This window comes from Drosophila kikkawai, chromosome 3R (genome assembly GCF_030179895.1).
Source record: "Drosophila kikkawai strain 14028-0561.14 chromosome 3R, DkikHiC1v2, whole genome shotgun sequence".
Classification (NCBI taxonomy): Eukaryota; Metazoa; Arthropoda; class Insecta; order Diptera; family Drosophilidae; genus Drosophila; species Drosophila kikkawai.
The window spans coordinates 34,763,505-34,781,473 of NC_091731.1; the positions used below are offsets into that span (position 1 = coordinate 34,763,505).

Below are 17,969 nucleotides of genomic sequence, written 5' to 3' on the forward strand. Positions count from 1 at the left end.
AAAGTCAGTTTCAGTGTGCCCAGGTGCATTTAAGCAACATTTTAGCCAAAAAATTTACAATATGGTCACATCTGGTTTGAGTCTTCGCTTACTCCAAGATCAATGGTTCGAAACTTGGACTTTTTATAACAGTTTATACCAGTTTTCAGTTGCTTGCTGCTGGTTTCTGTTCGCCTGTTACCCCAATTTGGGTAACGGGCAATTTGCATGGAAATGTTCAAAAATTTGGATGGGCTGCTGAAGGGATGTTGTTGTAAAAAGGTTGTTGTTGCCATCAAGCTGTTGTTGTCGGCAACAAATAGGTGTAAATGCATAAAATGAAATATAACAGTTTATACCAATTATTACTTTTGCCCAAAAGTTTTTATAACAGTTTATACCAGTTTTCAGTTGCTTGCTGCTGGTTTCTGTTCGCCTGTTACCCCAGTTTGGGAAACGGCCAAATTGAATGAATAATTTTGCTCACTTGCATCAGTGATGCTCTTCTCCATCAGTGATGCTCATCTAGCTATATTGCAATATTGGGAGGCTATAAAATCGGGCTTAATGGCAGTGATGCTCATCTGGCTATATTGCAATATTGGGAGGCTATAAAATCAGACTTTGCATCAGTGATGCTCATGTAGCTATTTTGCAATATTGGGAGGCTATAAAATCAGGCTTAATGGCAGTGATGCTCATCTAGCTATATTTCTTTATTGGGACAAAATAGATAGATGAGCATCACTGATGCGAAGTCAGTTTCAGTGTGCCCAGGTGCATTTTAGCAACATTTTAGCCAAAAAATTTACAATATGGTCACATCTGGTTTGAGTCTTCGCTTACTCCAAGATCAATGGTTCGAAACTTGGACTTTTTATAACAGTTTATACCAGTTTTTAGTTGCTTGCTGCTGGTTTCTGTTCGCCTGTTACCCCAATTTGGGTAACGGGCAATTTGCATGGAAATGTTCAAAAACTTGGATGGGCTGCTGAAGGGATGTTGTTGTAAAAAGGTTGTTGTTGCCATCAAGCTGTTGTTGTCGGCAACAAATAGGTGTAAATGCTAAAATGAAATATAACAGTTTATACCAATTATTATTTTTGCCCAAAAGTTTTTATAAAAGTTTATACCAGTTTTCAGTTGCTTGCTGCTGGTTTCTGTTCGCCTGTTACCCCAGTTTGGAAAGCGGCCAAATCGAATGAAAAAATTTGCTCACTTGCATCACCCAAAAAAAAACCGCATCCTCCTCATAACTCAAAAATAGCACATTTTTTAAGGCTTATTATTTATTTCAGCTTTAAATAAATAAAAGAAGAAAAGAAGAAGAAAGAAGCATGTGGGAATGTCGGAGGTCGTTCCCAGTGGTTTCGACTCGGTCTTCGTGGCACTTGGTCCACTTCTGCTCCTCCTCGTCCTGATCCTCCTTGCCAACGCTCTCTGTCTCGCCTTCGGCACCCGCTTTCAGTTCCTGGCAAATTAAATTTAAAAAAAGGGTGCGATTTATTTTGATAATTTTTCGGAAACAAAACTAATTTCAGGTTCATAACTCAGCCAAAAATGCATGAAATTCAATTCGGCAAGCTGTTGAGAGTTCGTTTTAACAAAGCTGCTTACTCAGTTTTACTAAAATACTTACCTGTAATTTTTAAAGCATTTTTTAAACAAAAATGAGCAAAAAACTAAGTTTCAAATGTTCATAATTTTGGGGGCAAAAAATCTCATTTTCAAATGTTCATAATTCAGCATGAAATTTAATTCTAAAAGCTGTTCTAAGTTCGTTTTTCTAAGCTTAACAAAGCTGCTTACTCAGTTTTGCTTAAATGCAAGAAACTGATTTGTTCATAACTCAGTCATTTTTTATTATTATTTAAATTATTTCAGAATTTTGGTTTTAATTTTATGAAAATCAGGCGACTATATCTTATAGCTGCCATAGGAACGATCGGGAAATTTATAGAAAAAAATTATAACTTCGTTGTTTTTTAACGTATTTTCATTTACTCTGAGATATAAGCTTTTGTTATTAGCTTCCTTTCTTGTTTTTAATTTTTTTTATGATATTTATTGTACAAAGCCAAGCTTAAAAATATCATAACTAAGCCAAAAAAGCCTCAAATTCAATTCGGAAAGCTGTTCTGAGCTAGTTTTTACTAGGTTAACAAATCTGCAAACTAAATTTAAAATTTAAAAAAATCATAATTTTTGAGAATTTTAATGATGTAACCCCTTATCAAATTTTGAAATTTTGAATAAAAATTAAAAATTTTTTTTTCTTCCAGACATGGCTAAATAAACTCGCCTGTTGATGCTGATCAAGAATATATATGATATATGGGGTTAGAAATGACTCCTTCATTACTTTTTAAGCTTCTGACTGGAAAAATAATTATAAAAATAAAAATTAAAAATGCTTTACTGTACCCTAAATATTCCAACCACTACTGGATTGTGGCAGGTTCCACCCTTAGTAGACGAGGGTAGTTTCCCCTATGGTCCGTACCACCTGCTCTTGTCTATATATTATCTGTTTACCGTCCGTCATCGCCTTGACGACCGATCCAAGTAGCTCCGGTGCCATCTGTCAGAACTGCTGCCAAAATAGTGAAGAATACATTGGCCCGATAGAGCGGAAAAAACAAATGCACTTACTCGTAAAAATTAATTTGGAAAGTTTAGCACCCTTCAACTCGAAATTTGTTTAGTTTCGCCTGAACCCAGGTCTGAAGTCCTTCACAACAAGATGGTCCAGCAGCGGAGCAAGACGACTCGCTCGCTGGCGGTCAGCGAAAATGGAAGCGTAGGTGGCAGCAGCAAGGACTCTGATCAGGTCTACTGCGTGGTGCTCCACGTGGCCGAAGGTGGGCACAATATCCTGGTTCAATAAGTCATTACAGCTAATATACTTCTCTTTTGTGCAGCGATTAACTTTATGGGTCGCGAGGCCAGCGAACAGCGGGATCAGATCTTGATGAATGCTGCCCTGAACACCGTGGACTTCGATGTAGAGGGCTGTCACTCGGCGGCCAACGAGGCCGTGGTCTTTAACAGCAACTGCATTTGGGAGTGCGATCTGGCCGGGATCAAGCGCATAAAGACTGATCACCGCCCTGTAAAGCTTACCTTCTCGGCCTGCCGCGGCAGCGGAAAGCTAGAGCGGAAAACCATTGGCAACCTGCTGCTGCCCCTGCGAGGACTTCCGGTACTTGGTACCACTGGCAGCCACAATGGCCCCCATTTGAAGATGATTTGGCACAAGCTTATCTGCATCAGCAGCGAGTTTCGGTCCCAGAAGCCGGAGGTGCTGCTAGTTCTGGCCATCATCAAGAAGTCGATACTGCACACGAAGGACTTTGACCACATCATGCAGTTTTCAGATGTGAGTCCGATTGAGAAAGTTTTTCGAAGGAGAATATATATCAATGTGTTTACCCTCAGCAAAAAGCCCCTCCCACGCCGCCGCTGAAGTCGCCTGGCCACTCGATTACTGCCAGCATGCTCCAGTCGCAGGTCAGTTGCTGGGGTTTCCATACAATATTTCAAAGCTTAATTTCTGGACTTTTTTTAGGCCAACATCTATGTTCAGTCTTTGGTGCAATTGGGCCTCCTGCAGGTGGGCAACGATCCGCTAGTGGACTGCGACATCATCGAGGTGGTGCTGCAACTAAAGCAGCTAAGGAAAGTGAACCGACTGGTCAAGTGGCTCAACCAGGGCAAGGACCCCAGCTCGGTGGTTGTGATGTTCGACTTTGTGGGCAACGTGACCAACATTGAGTTGAAGCTGAATGACTTGGACTCTTACGCTGTCAACGATGTCCTGGGGTTGCGCTTCAAGACCTCCCTGCGCAGCATGCGAATGTACTTCCAACGCATCTTTTACCTGCCCTTTAATATGTACATGAACGGAACGGCTATAGGTAAGTGTTTCTCAAACCTTAATGCCCATATCATTGCATAGTTATCCTTGCTAGCCAATTACCGTATGGACTTCAACAACCTGCTGCCACCGGATAGCCACTTCGCCAATCAACTAGAGTATTCCACCAACGGGTCTTTCTTGTTTAACCGAATCGGACGACAGGACAGCGCAAGAGATCCCAAGCCGCCACTGATGGAGTACACCTTCACTGTGGAAATCAAGAATAAACACTTGCCGCAGGAGCAGGTAGAGCCTGAACCAGCGCCTTCGACATCGAGTGGAGTCATCAGGGAGTTGCCCACGAATCGCCAGGATACGGACGCGATTTCCCTGTCCCATGGCCAACATGATTTCACCTCCGTGGGCAGCCTAAATGTGGGCGCAGAGTTGTCGATCTCTGGGGAATCCCGCGGCTCTATTTCTATTCAGGAGGATGAATTTAATTTTGATACTTCGAAAGATATTTCTAGGATGCAGAACAAGCGCCGAAAGTTCACTCGATTGACAGGCGAAGAGCCCAACCTGGAGAGCGAGGAAGAGTCGTGTATGGACAAGAAGTTTTCCAAGCAGGAGGGTCAAAAGTGTGACCTGAATTCCAGCGAAGATATGCTGGTAGCCAGGGCTTCCAGGAGTTCCAAATTGCAATCTGCCTCCGAGGAACCACTGCTGCCCAAGACACTAAAGGTAAAGGCCAAGGTATCCAAGCTGTCCGTCAAGGAATCATCACAGCCAAGATTAATGGCTTCCAAAAATGTGAAGCCTCCTTTGGAGCAGAACGAATATGACAACCGTAGTGAAGTTACATCCTTGCAACAGTTTGAGCTGGAAGAAAGGATATTAGCTGAAGAAGAAAAACTAGAATCTGCGAACAGAACAAGGATTAAGTCAGGCCAAAGTACCAAATATGCCAAACTCCAAGTGGAGGAAGATGAATTTAGTGAAGCGACATCATTGCAACAGTTTGAGCCGGAAGAAAAGAGACTTGCAGAGGAATCTAATCGAATGCAAAGGACTAAAAAGGTTAGCAAAGGACCAAAGGCAATGGAACTTCATGAATCATCTTCAGGGGAAGGCATTCCTGAGACAAAGGTGCGTAAGAAATATGTGAAGAAGGTCTCACAAACGAAACTCAAGGAGGAGATTGGCTTACCTCAGGCAAGTCCTGTTACCTGTATAAGTCAAGAAACCTTTGACATGCCTGAGGAGAGCATGGATAACGATCACTTCCCTTCTGAGGAGATACCGTCCACGAAAAACAAGTTGTGCAAAAAAGCAAAGACCATAAAGATTGTTAAAAAACAGGCAAACGTTGAATCAGTTGAGTTAGCTGACCACAAAGTTCAATGCAAACGCAAAGTGAAGTCCAAGACAGTGGTGCATGAAGATCTGACAGATATTTCTATGAGTACACAGGATGGTCTTGGGATAGCGAAGCCCGATCTGGCACTGCGAGCCCGCTGGGTTGAAGTGAATAAGGTGCAGTCGGCAGCCTTGGAGGAGACTGAATTGTTTCTGGAGGAGACCTGTCAGAACGAGCTGCACGAAATTCTCTACGAGGATCAGCTTGCTCTCGGCCTGGCAAGGCCTCCAAGCTCCAATAATAAGCTTCGAACTGATGTAGAAACCGAGGTTATGAGTCAGTCCCAAGGAAATCGGTTAAAGAAAAAGAAAAGAATTTTGGCGGCAAGCGAACACTTACTTCATGAAGAATTCAAGAGCTCCGAAGAATGTATCACCCTACCGGAAGCGACTTTACGTTCCGAAGAAGTGAGCATTCCTGAAACTAAGCAGCGGCAGGTGCGTGTCCTGAAAAAGAAGAAACCTAAGCAAACTATTGTCGAAGAAGAGCCATCGGTGGAACTCAACGATAGCCTAGAGGAGCCAGCAGTCAAACCCATCAAAAGAAAAGTTATCAGGAAAAAGTCATCGGTCATTATAAAAAATAATGAGCTACTGGAAAATGTAGAGCCAGAACAAGAAATTGTTACTGTTCAAAAAAAGAAAATAATTAAGAGATCCAAGCCAGTGACAGACATGCCATCGGAGGATGATGTCAAAGTAACCAAGAAGGTGTCCTCCAGGAGTTCCGTGAAATCGATTAATTCACGTAAAACCACAATGGATTTGCCCTCCTTGGATGATTTTGACATGGATCACTCCGCGGACACAGAGACAGTTGGCCAGCGGATCAGGTCCTGGCGGAGACAGCAAATCGAAAGATTTGAAGAGGAGCTAGCTCGCAAGGAGGAACATTACAAGGCCCAGTTGGAGCAGATGGAATACCAAGAACTCAAGATACTTCAGCCAAACCATAAGGATCCCGCCGAGGATGATATTCAAGCTGACAATAGTGTGGATTACCAGGCCAAGTTCAACGAGCTGGAGCAGCACATCTTACAGCTAAAAGCGGAAATGGAACAGCAGGTAATGCTCTTTGAGAGTCGCAGCTGGGAGCTACGGCAGGAAAACCTGCAGCTGGCCAACGAGAAGTTAGAGCTAAAGGCCCGCATTGTGAACATGGAGGAGCAGCTCACTCAACTCCGGACTCAGGGCTCCGAGGAGGCGGATCTCAAGGAGGTCATTGGGGAGCTGCGTTCCCAGAACAACCGGTACTTGAATGTAGCCCGACTGAAGGATCGGTACAAGAAGCAGTGGCGACGCTGTGCCCGGCGGGTGAATGCCCTCAAGCTGGCCATGTACGAAAAGAGCGCTGAGAGCCAAATGGAAGCGAGGTGAGTCCATTTCATATTTCTGTATATTTCATAATGAATTGAGAACGTTGTCTAATCTCCTTGCAGCACCATTAACCTAAGGGAAATCCTAACTAAGGACGCCTTGGCCTTTGAGCAGGAGTACGGAGAATTCCGCTGCGGTGGCACATCTGAAAATGTACCTTTCACTCCGCCAGAAGACGCCCCTGATGTGTCATTTATATCTACCTCCCAGTCCCTTTCCCAGTCCATAGCCGAGACTATCTCTAAGTCTATCTTTCAATCTAGCATTGAGTCTGACTCCCAACTTGGTTCCCAGTTTAGCTCCCAATCTGGCTCCCAATCTAGCTCCCAGTTTGGCTCCCAGACCATTCCCCAGAATGACTAGCTCCTACCTCTTAGATTTTACCAAATTAACTGTGACCATTTTGTACTGTTTATTTGTTTATTTTGTTCGTTTTATGATCTGAAAACTAGAAATGTTAAAAACCTAAGACTATAGTTTGGCTTTAGCTCTATTCCAACTGGAAGCCCACGCGCACAAAGTAGGGCAAAGTGTCCAACGCAGCTGGGTAGTCCATCACCCAGGTGGGTCCACTGTAGACCTGGTCGCTATTGCCGTCCTTCCACTCGCCCTCCGGCAGATAAATGTCACGCTTGGTGGCTCCCTCCACTACAATAGGAGCTGCGATGATATCGTCGCCCAGCAGGAACTCTGTGGATGGAATGGAAGATTGTTTATTATTGTTTTGTGCTGATTACTGACTATAAAATTTATATAATTAAAAAGTTAATTAGAAAACTGACAGGTAATACATTATTTTTTTTTATCAAGAATGTCACGCCATTCCTCATTCCCAAATAACCGATTACTACTCACCATCGTAGATGGACTGCGCCACCTCGTCGGTGGGAGAGATCCACCAGAGTGGAGCATTCACCGGCTCTCCGGAGTCCACAGCTCGCTGGAAGAGCTTCATTATATAAGGAGTGTAGTTGGCATGCAGGTCGGTGAAGTTTTTGCTTATGGTAATGGCCTCAGCATCGAAGTTCCAGGGCACGAAGGAGAACTGAAGGGCGGGCATAAAGACGTTGGCTTGCAGCCAGCGCAGGAAAAGCTCCTTGGTCGGTGGCTTCTCGTAGTAGCCATTGCCTCCAATCATATCTGGCAGGACGAAGGGATATCCGTTGAGGTTCATCTGCAGCATCGACGAGATCAGCGTGAGCAATCCATTGTTCCAGCCCCACTCGGAGTCTTTGTCAACAATGCGCACGAAAATGGGTAGCTCCTGGGTGTTCTGTGCCGATCGCACCTCCACCATGTCACCGAAGGCGGCAACAGTGCGCACATAATCGCCCACAGCCTGTAGGGGAGTCACCATAGAGCTGCTGGCCTGCAGCACGGGATCACTGGGCAACCAACTGGTCTCTCCGGCATCAAACTTGAAGCTATCAATGCCATCCTCATCCTGCAGGCGCTTCAGGCGCTTGGCAAACCATTCCTGTACTTCAGTTTTGGTGAAGTCCAAAATGGCTGCATCCTTGGGCTTGCTGTTCCACCACTGGGTGTCGGAGCTGCCCTCATGATCCAGCACCAGGTAGCCCAGAGACTTGGCCTCGTCGTAAATGGCCGTGCAGTTGTTGTTGATAAATGGATGAATCCACAAGGTCACTCGGAAGCCCAGCGCCTTGAGGTCGTCCGTAAGGGTTTTGCTGTCTGGGAATTTGTTTTTCCTGAAGGTCAGGGCGCCGTAACAGTCCTCCCAATCATCATCGATCTCCAGCTGACTATTATTGAAACCATTGTCTAGGATCTGCTTGGCAAAATCCCTGACCACATCATCGGAGACCTCCGCCTTGTAGAGCGCCCAAGTGGACCACACTGGATGCCTGACCATACGCTCATCCGGGAAGCCCGTGGGTTGTCCCAGGAAGGTTTTCACGGCATACTTGTGCGCCGCCTTCGCGTCCTTGGCCACGGCCACATGGTAGACGAACTTGCCAGCGGTCACTCGGGGATCGTAGGGCAGCTCACTGGTGGCACTCAGGCAGAGCTGGCCCGGATAGGCCGCTGTGTTCTGGTCAAGGAAGAGCGGCGTGTTGCTTTCCACGTACAAGAAGGCACCGGCGCTGTTCAGCCAGTACCGCTCGCCCACTCCAAAGTTGTCCAGCTCTTTAGGCAGGTAGGAGTAGTTGCTGTGCACCTGTCGTTCCACGGGCCAGTAGTGCTGCTTCTGCTCCGGGCCACTGAACCAGTGCGTGGATCCCGTTCCCAGAGGGAAACAATCCCTGGGCTGGGTGCCCTTCAGCACCTGGTCACGGGAAACTTGCACATGGGTGATGTCACTGCCCGTGCCGGAGACCACACCGTTCTTGACCAGCGTAAACTGCACGGTGGTGGTGCCATCGGTGAGGGTGTAACCACCACTGTCCGTCGCCACCAGATTTGCGCTCGTCTCAAAGTTATCGAAGGTGACCGTTTGCAGGGTCTTATCCCCCTTCATCAGCTCGTACTGCAACTTGTCACCGCGGCGCAGTCGCACGTAGATATTGGTATTCGGGAACTTGTAGCGCTGCTCGATGCTGGTGCAGCTGGACACGGCATCCCAGAGGCAGCAGGATGAAGCCACCACCAGGGACAATAAAATAAACCTCATATTCTCGTTGGTCTCGCGAAGAACGACTGCCGGGCAGGTGGCAAGTGATGGTCCTAATATAGCCACGATAAGGAAATCGAGGAAATTCTAAAGAGCTCTCCGGTGCGGTCAGCGGCAAATAAAGCTCTTCAGAATTGTCAACACATTTCTCATCGGGAACACACTGTAGTGCCGTGATAACCCCCCCAAAGCTGATAAGGAAAGTCCAACCTGGGTTTTGTATAATTCCCATTAGCTAATTGTTGGCTGTTAGTGCCGAGATTGCGGTTCACCTACTTTGATAGTTTTGTAATCAATAAAACACAAATAATATACTATAAGAGAGTTTTTTGAAAGTCAAGGACCTTTTTAGAGGAAGAATGTTTCCCTATCTTTACAAAACATTTTGAGGACTACCTCAAGTGTGTTTACAATGTTTAACAACTTAACAACTTATCGTTAGGTTGATAAGTTGTTGAAATTTATTTGATGACTAACTAAAGCTTAAGTATTTCAAGAGTAAGTAGTAGCAATAGTTCAAGGCTTTTTATATATAATAATAATTTTATTCAGGCATAAATATACATATTTATTTTTTGATTTTTCTCTCATTTTTGATTTTTTTTTTAATACTTTAATCTAGTTTGGCTTGTAATAAGGGAGCAATTTTTGCGTCGAATGTAATAAAATGTTAAACAAAAATGTATGATCTTCAGGGACTGAGGATTTATTTTATCTTTCAGGTTCTGGATGGTGGCTAAATGCAAGTCATTAATCAATATTTTAATATGGTTATCTAGGTTATCTAGGGGACCAATTGGCTGGCCTCTGCATTCGTGGAGATCTCTTCGCTAGGTGCCTCGTCCCGATACTCCATTGCCTTCTTTTTGCTGCTCGGAAAATGGGCTCGGAACAGTTCGTCATCATTGTCCGAGTCGCTGTCTTCGCCGGCTATCAGAGACACTCGGGAATAGAGTTCGTTGTTGCGCGCCGCTGTCCTTCGTTGATAGATGACAATGCCTCCGGCCACGGTCAAGCCAACCACGGAGAATACCACAGCCAGCAAGAGCAGCACAGTGGTGCCCTTCATGTACTTGAGGGTACTTGGATTGCCCTCTTCGGATATATCCACCACAGTGGCCATGCCTGTGCTGCGGACCACATATGCATAGCAAAAGGTTTCATTGAGGATCTTTCGGAGTTGGCTGCCCGGCGAACAGGTGCTGCATTGCGATGCCAAGGGACCGTAACAGGCCAGGCAGCTTCTGTCGCACGTGGCACAAATTTTGGACGCTGTTTCCGCCAGCTGAATGAGCGGAGAGTCGGTGGAGCCACTGTTTCGACGCCGTCGATCCTCCGCCTGCAGAGGATCCTGCTTATCGTCTATGGAATTGGACAGCTCTGAAGGATGTTCGGTGGTGGGAGTGTAGGGATTCACAGGACCAGGTCCCGAGCTCGTATCGCTGTTTACTTCCTCCTCATCTGCAGCCAGTTTATCCAAGGGATACGTGTGCAGGGGACAGACATCGTAGCAGAGATCCTCGTACATATAGGCTGAATCGTTGCATTCTGTGGAAGGGTTAGAAAAAGGATATTATTGTATTTATTTGTAATCAATTTGGGCTAAGAAAGTGATTTACCTCAGCGACAGTTTTAATTGGAAGAAGAAAGTTTTAAGGGGGGGGTAAGGTATTTAATTTTTTTTTTCGTAAATTTTTTTTTATTTTTTATTTTTAAAGATCAACATCTTAAGAATATTGTGTCCAAGTTTTATATCGATCAGAGTAAAATTGACGAAGTTATGGGTAGTTGAATGGAAGTCGTTTGGTGTTCAATGCATGAGAATCGCAAAGTTTAAAGCGCTCTCCTGAAAAATGCCATTTTGAAAATCGGTGTACACGATAACTCAAAATCTACTGAACCAATCGGTTTGAAATTTGGAACATAACTTCTTTGGATAATTCTACAGGTATTCACGTCGAGCTTTTTTTAATTTTTAATTTTCTTATATTTTTTATTTAACAAATTAACTTAATTTTTTTGTCAAAAATCTGGGTTTTGACTTCAAATTTTGATAAAAAATAGGGACAACATTTTAAAAACAAAAACTCTTCGTGAATACCTCGGGACACTTATCCTTTAACGAATGAGGTATAATTTTTTTAGATCGGATGATCCTGTTGACTGTTAGGATGTACACCGCAAAACAACTTTTTTTGGAGGCGACTCGGGAGATTCCCTATAACTTCTCTACCTCTAAATATTTTTCAATACAAAATTTATTAAAAATTATTCAAATGTTTTGTTATTATATGGTATTTAATTCATTAAGCTAACTTTAGCCATTCCGCCACAATAATTTTTTGAAAAGTGGCCTTTTTTGCACCGAATTAACCTTACCCCCCCCTTAAGAATTAGTAGATTAGTAAAGAATTAAACAAGAATAAAGGTATAGAGCATAAAAAGCTATGTTTTGAGCATGAAAAAGCTTTGTTTATTTGATTTATAGCGAGGAGTATTATGCTTATAACGAAAATAAATTAAAACAAGACAGGAAAGCCGAAGTTTGTATACCCTTGCAGCTTGCCTTAGGATCAGGGCATCGAATCAAAAATCTATCATAACTAAGCCAAAAAAGCCTCAAATTAAATTCGGAAAGCTGTTTTGAGCTAGTTTTTACTAGGCTAACAAATCTGCAAACTAAATTAAAAATCAAAATTTTGGCCAATTTTTGAGAATTTTAATGATGTAACCCCTTATAAAATTTTGAAATTTTCAATAAAAATTTTGAAATTTTTTTTCTTTCCGGACATGGCTAGATAGATTCGGCCATTGATGCTGATCAAGAATATATATGCTTTATGGGGTCGGAAATGACTTCTTCATTACTTTTTAAGCTTCTGACTGAAATTATAATACACTGCAAGGGTATAAAAAGCATAATTATATATTTAAAATGTGTAAGAAACAAAGGCAACAAATAGAACTGTGTTACGAGTCGTCATTACCAACTTTATATTCCACGCTTGCTGATTTAGCAAATATATCGTATGTTTTATTGCAAAATCTCGTAGGTTTACCTCCACACATACCACCAAGCAAGCGTAAAAGTTTGGCATTTTTAAAAGACATCTATTAGCAACGAAAAAAATTCAAAGCTCAGCGAAGAAAACATGCTCAAAAAATAGCAGAAAGAATACAAAATAAGAATAAATCATAAAGCCAGTGTGCAATTTGTGGGTAGCAGCGTATGAGTGTTCACTGTGCCAATCACCAAAGGACATGAGAATGAGCGATTTGAATAGTTGTGTTAAGAAAAAAGGAGTTAACATAACGAAAGAAACAAATTAGAAAATGGTTAAAGGGAAAGTTTCAATTTCCGTTTAAATCGAAAAAAAGGAGAACAAAACAAAATACTTAGGATGGAACATTTTTCTGGACCAAAAAAACTCACCTTGTCTGCAATCTCGAAATTTCAATTTGGGAAATTTTTGTGAACTCTGGACGGGAGTCGGAGAAAATTTGGAGTACTGACTGGGATGGCAGCCTCCATTCCTATAGATTTTTATTTCAATATATTGGTTTTTTGAGCATGTTTCTTGCTTGCTGCTTTGAATTTTGTTGTTGAGAATAAATGGCTGCGACACGAGTTTGGTTTTTACGGTTTCAATGCATTTATTTATTACTCATATAGATATTATATATAGATAGATATATACACAAACATACATAAAAAATTGTATTGAGTTTTGAATTGCGGCTTTCTCAATTTTCATCATACCTAAAAGGTTTATTATTTTTTTTTAGTTTTTTTTCTGTTTTTTGTTTAGTCACTAATTTAAGAGTTCTCATTTTACATTTAAAAAAGTTTAATTTCATTTCGTTTCAAGCATTAATTTAGGGATTTTGTTCCGATGTTATTTTACAATTTCGTTTTAAAGTTAATATATTTAGTTGCTAATTTCTACCCCAGGCCCTAGTACCAGTTTTTAATTGTATTTTTTATGTTCGAATCTTGCTCTTGCTTTAGTATAGGCTTAAATATTAATTTGGCTTTTTTTCTCTAATTACTTGACTGAGTAATTAGGCTTCCGAGTTAATCCTTTCGTCGATTCTCTACGAGTCTGTGTGTGTGTTGGTTTTGTTCTTCAAGATAAATAAGTACCAAAGGAATGGGAACAGAGTCCTGCTGTCTGTGTGGGGTTCTTAACGCAACTTACTTGGGAATTTGCTCAACATAATTTATCTTGGTATTTCGTTGAAGTTTTGGTAAATACTTGTGCGTTTTGGTTAATATTTCTGCGTGTGTGTGTGAGTATAGTATATAATATATGCTGGGCAATTAAGGGTTAATTCAACTATTGTTTCGCAGATAGAGAGAAATGCTAGGCTTTAGTTTTAGATTTATATATATTATATATATTTATGCGCTGGCTAATATGTGTGTGTCTGTGTGTGCGTCTTTGCTAATTACAACAACAACAAAAAAGATACTCCTTCCTTGACACTAACTTGTTTATTTAAATTAACATTCATATTTGTATTGTTTATTGTGCAGTTACGATATGATTATTCATACGAAGAAAATGCATAGATATTTAGGGAACACCACTCTCGTCTCTAAACAGAAAAGCCAATAAAATACAATGTGTAGTTCATCACAAAAGGGGGAATAAGTATGTATGTATAATTTCCTTTAAGTAAACTAATATTTTGTACCAAGTTCCGAAACAAAAACTACTGTCAACTGATATGTTTTTGTTTTAATTGGTTTAATACAAAGACGAAAATAATTAATAACGACAAAAAACTTTGTTAAGTTTTGCTGCTGCCTAAGTGAGAGAATTAATAATAATTATTGCACTCGATTTGCTTTTTGATTTGTGTTTTTTAATATACGATTTAAGTAAGCAACAAATTTATTAACAAAGATATGTTTTTTTTTTTTTGTGTGTGTTTGTTCGGCAATTCAGTTGAAATTGTTAATAATTGTGTGTGCTTTTTATGGTTCTTCAGATTCTGTGTCACGTTGCAACTTTGTTGAAAAACTGCAGGAACTTTTGTATAAATTGTCAAGTATAATTACTTGATTTTAAATTTAATTATTATTGGTTGCTTCTTGTCTACTTTTTGTTTTATTATGCTATGCTTTACCCCTACACCTTAGATTATATGATTTATTTTATTTTATTTCCATGCCATTGCCTTTTCGATTTCTTGTTTTAGATACAAAAATTGTTTGGCGGCTTCTTAACACTAGAAACATTTCCATTAAATACTTAGTTTTGTTTTTGTTTTTTATTACACTGCACTTAAATTTCACGTTGTCCAAGTTTTAGTTTTAATTTTAAGAAACAGTCTTTTACTATGAACTCTAAACTGCAGTTGTTTTACTGTGTCTGTGTGTTTTTGGTTGAACATTTCCATTGTAAAACATTTGTTTCTTGTATACAAAATAAAGCAGAAATCCAACTCAAACAGTGATAAAAAAAATATATAATTAAATATTTAAAAACGAAAGCAAAAGCTGGCGTCTAGGGCTGACTACTTGGCTGGCTTGGCAATATCTGAAATAATGCATTTAGTTTACAGGTCACATATATACACAAAAAACACTATTATGAAGATCAAAGATCAAAAGGAAATTAGTTTAAAAAGTTTTTAAAATGCCATGAATGATCTCCATTTCTCTCTGTGTAGGGGCAAGCAATGGCAATGGGAAAAACATTGCAAAAAAACAAGTCAAACTAAACGGGCTTAAAAACAAACACAAACAATCTAAACGAAAACAATTAAAAACGAATTGTACATAAAATTTCAACTAAAACTTAAACATAATGTATATAATATATATATATTTATAGGATACGTCTGTGTATATGGATGTGTATAATTGCATTTCGACTAAAATAATAAAAAAATTTGCCTTGTGCCTCGACAACAAACAAACAAAAAAATATAAATCGATTTGAAAAAAAAAACAACCTTTTGATTTTTTTTTTTTTTTTGTAACCTGCCACGCCCACAAATATATGCATGGGTGTCTGTGTGTGTGTTGTGTGTATAACTAGGCTTATATTTAAATTTAACTACAAAATTTTAGTATGTATATATATTTGGACTTGCAGTGATTCTTCCCTTTTTATCGCCTATTCTAAAATTTACTTAAATCTTTAGCTTTTTTGTTTTGTTTTCTTTTCTGGTTTTTAATTATGCTTCGTCCTGGTGCCATCAAAGAGTTAATTGGAAATTCTTTGTTCGCTTTTCATCTCTGTCTCTCTCTCTTTTCTTGCCATTTCCCGATTCTTTTACACATTTTTCTTATACAGTTCAATTTTGTTTCTTTGCTGTTGCCAATTTTCCTTCGACTCTCGTTTGTTGCTAAATTATCTAATGATGTTGTTCTTGTTCTTGTTGTTGTTGTTATCGTTGGCATGTTTAAAGTTTAGAAAGAAGACTTGCATGATCGTAAAAAAGAGTAAGGACAAACCTAAGCACTTGCGATCGCTCCACTTAAGGCACGCAGCGGTATTGCTATGATCCCGGGTCATTCCAACATCGCCGACCTGAAAATAGGAAATAAGAATTATAAATTAGAATTTATATGATTAAAAATATGTTTATTAGGGAAAAATCTGGGTGAAGTCTATATAAATAAATAAAGATTTTCCTTTCACAGGCTGTTTAATTCAAGTTGATTAAAGTAAATATAATATAGATTGTTTTTGTTTTAATATTAAATAAAAAAGAAGAGGAAATATTTCCAAGAATTGTAAATGCTTGGAGCTAGAGTTGAGTTTGATTAACCCCTTATTAGTGACAAGTATTGATAGGAAGAAAATATTAGAAAATTTGTTATCTGGTTTTATAATTTTTTTCAGAAGCTCAAAATGCATAGAAGGAGTCATTTCCGACCCTATAAATCATATATATTCTTGATCAGCATCAACAGCCGAGTCAATCTAGGCATGTCGGGAAGAAAATTTTTTTTTACCAATTTTTTTAAAATTTGATAAGGGGTTACATCATAAAAATTGTCAAAAATTGGCCAAAAATGGAATTTTAAAAAATGTTATATTTAGTATACAGTTTTATTAACCTTTAAAAAACTAGCACAGAAAAGCTTTCCGAATTGAAATTTACACATTTTTGGCTTAGTTATGATAAATTTATCATGTTTAAATTGCCATCTGGAAGTCTTCTAATTATTTACATATTTTTATTCAAAATAAACTCAAATAAACCATACTTAATCCTCTCCCATGTGTTTACATTGCATTCCTTTTTTTGTTTAATATTTAAAATATAAAATATAAACACAACTTCCTAGTTTACACTTAATATTTATTTAATACTTTGTTAAATTTATTTAAAAAATATAATTGTACGATTTAGCTATACTAATGTTGTACTGATTATTTCTCTCCAGAAACTCATGGCTCCATTTGCCCTTGCGACAGCCTCCCTTGCATTTGCAGCCAAGGTCGTCGCATTCTTCCACACCGCAATATAGTCCCCTTGCCAACTGTCCATCGCCACAAATGAAAATGTCGCAGAATTTGGAATTCTCAAAGTACCTTTCGCCACCAACAGCTTTACAGGCTTCGCCTTCGATCGTATAGATCACCTGCTGTTGAATATTGCAGCAATCGGCAGTTGCATCTCCGACGAGGAGCAGGCAAAGAAGACCCAGGATCACAAGAGAACTGATTGGAATGATCTGCATGATCAGAAGTTGTCGAAGTTGCCTTGGAACTGATTGATCTCGGAGGCTAGACCTGAATTTATACCAAGCCAGCGGGGTTAGCGATAAGATTTTATATTCTTCGGAAAACAGATAGCCATTGAATGCAATTCGAAAAGTTCTTTGAATTTTAAAATATATTTTTATAAAGAAAAGGCAAATATTCCGCTCCATAATAAATAAATTATGAGTAATACAATTCATTAAATGAAATAATGTGACGCTAGTTGCTTGTATAAGGTTCTAAGAACTTCTTTAAAAAATATTGTATAACATTTAATTATTATTCTTAAACCTAAAACTATTTTAATTCCATTAAAGCCTTGTTTATGTATTCCTCAGATGTATATTTAGTTTAATGTCTGAACATTAACATATATTTACGATTTCAAGTTCTTTTAAATATATACCAAAGAAAGTACGTCATAAATATATAATCTATTTAAAGAATATTGTTTTATAATTATATATAATTGCTTTAGTATAACTAAATGTATATAGAAGTTCTTATCAATAAGGCCTCAAATGACCAATAAAAAATTAAATCTATGTACTTTTCTCGGTAGAAATAACTGCCTTTAATGCCAGCCTAAAAGTTTAAAGCCATTCATTTTTCTGGATTTTTTGGCCACTCAGGGTTAGGGGGGCTGGAAAAGTTTTCGTCTGATTCCCGTAGTTGTTGCCTAGTTCATTGCATGTTGCCGCTCTGTCTGGCATTTTAAGCACTTATGTATGTGGGTCTGTCTGCCTTTATTTATAGCTGCCCCTTCCCTGAATGTCTGTCCGTCCGTCCGTTCGTCCGTGTCTCCTATCTAAGCTCACATGCAATGACGTCGCGTGTTGGAAAATGGGGGGAAAATCAAGGGGAGGGAGGTAGGTGAGTACAGGATCCTGGAGGAGTGTTTGTTATGCAAAAACTTTTTTTGCTGCCTCCCCGACCGGTGAGACGTAAAAAACTAAGGTCACTGCACTCGCCTTTA

General features: G+C 39.8%; 3 protein-coding genes across 7 annotated transcripts in view; 1 reads left to right on the forward strand and 2 right to left on the reverse strand.

Annotated features, from left to right (window-relative positions):
- The first annotated feature begins 2,559 nt into the window (after window positions 1-2,559).
- Window positions 2,560-7,103, forward strand: rha. The gene is made up of 6 exons (XM_017163201.3): window positions 2,560-2,840; window positions 2,901-3,358; window positions 3,418-3,489; window positions 3,548-3,896; window positions 3,951-6,630; window positions 6,697-7,103. Exons 1-6 carry the CDS (start codon window positions 2,723-2,725, stop codon window positions 6,995-6,997), a joined length of 3,978 nt encoding a protein of 1,325 aa, XP_017018690.1. The 5' UTR covers window positions 2,560-2,722; the 3' UTR covers window positions 6,998-7,103.
- Window positions 7,104-7,124: 21 nt separating this feature from the next.
- tobi (target of brain insulin) lies at window positions 7,125-9,410 on the reverse strand. Its single transcript, XM_017163203.3, has 2 exons — window positions 7,490-9,410; window positions 7,125-7,324 (listed from the first exon to the last, which is right to left on the reverse strand). Exons 1-2 carry the CDS (start codon window positions 9,264-9,266, stop codon window positions 7,125-7,127), a joined length of 1,977 nt encoding a protein of 658 aa, XP_017018692.1. The 5' UTR covers window positions 9,267-9,410.
- Window positions 9,411-9,949: 539 nt separating this feature from the next.
- The window catches only part of Fur1 (Furin 1), a 144,756-nt gene continuing 136,736 nt past the window's right edge, over window positions 9,950-17,969 (reverse strand). For all 5 annotated transcript variants that reach the window (XM_070286663.1, XM_070286664.1, XM_017163038.2 and 2 more), the window contains 2 exons: window positions 15,736-15,811; window positions 9,950-10,814 (listed from right to left, as the gene is read on the reverse strand). In XM_070286663.1, the coding sequence (XP_070142764.1) occupies window positions 10,051-10,814; window positions 15,736-15,811 (840 nt within the window). In that variant the 3' untranslated portion in view covers window positions 9,950-10,050. The remainder of the gene's footprint in view (window positions 10,815-15,735; window positions 15,812-17,969) is intronic.

Bases quoted from the DNA above. Each gene is read 5' to 3' on its own strand.
- rha (XM_017163201.3), top strand. From the start codon at position 2,723: ATGGTCCAGCAGCGGAGCAAGACGACTCGCTCGCTGGCGGTCAGCGAA. The intron at 3,490-3,547 runs GTCAGTTGCTGG...GACTTTTTTTAG, and splicing joins CCAGCATGCTCCAGTCGCAG to GCCAACATCTATGTTCAGTC. The intron at 3,897-3,950 runs GTAAGTGTTTCT...TATCCTTGCTAG, and splicing joins CATGAACGGAACGGCTATAG to CCAATTACCGTATGGACTTC.
- tobi (XM_017163203.3), bottom strand. From the start codon at position 9,266: ATGAGGTTTATTTTATTGTCCCTGGTGGTGGCTTCATCCTGCTGCCTC. The intron at 7,325-7,489 runs GTGAGTAGTAAT...TTCCATCCACAG, and splicing joins GGCGCAGTCCATCTACGATG to AGTTCCTGCTGGGCGACGAT.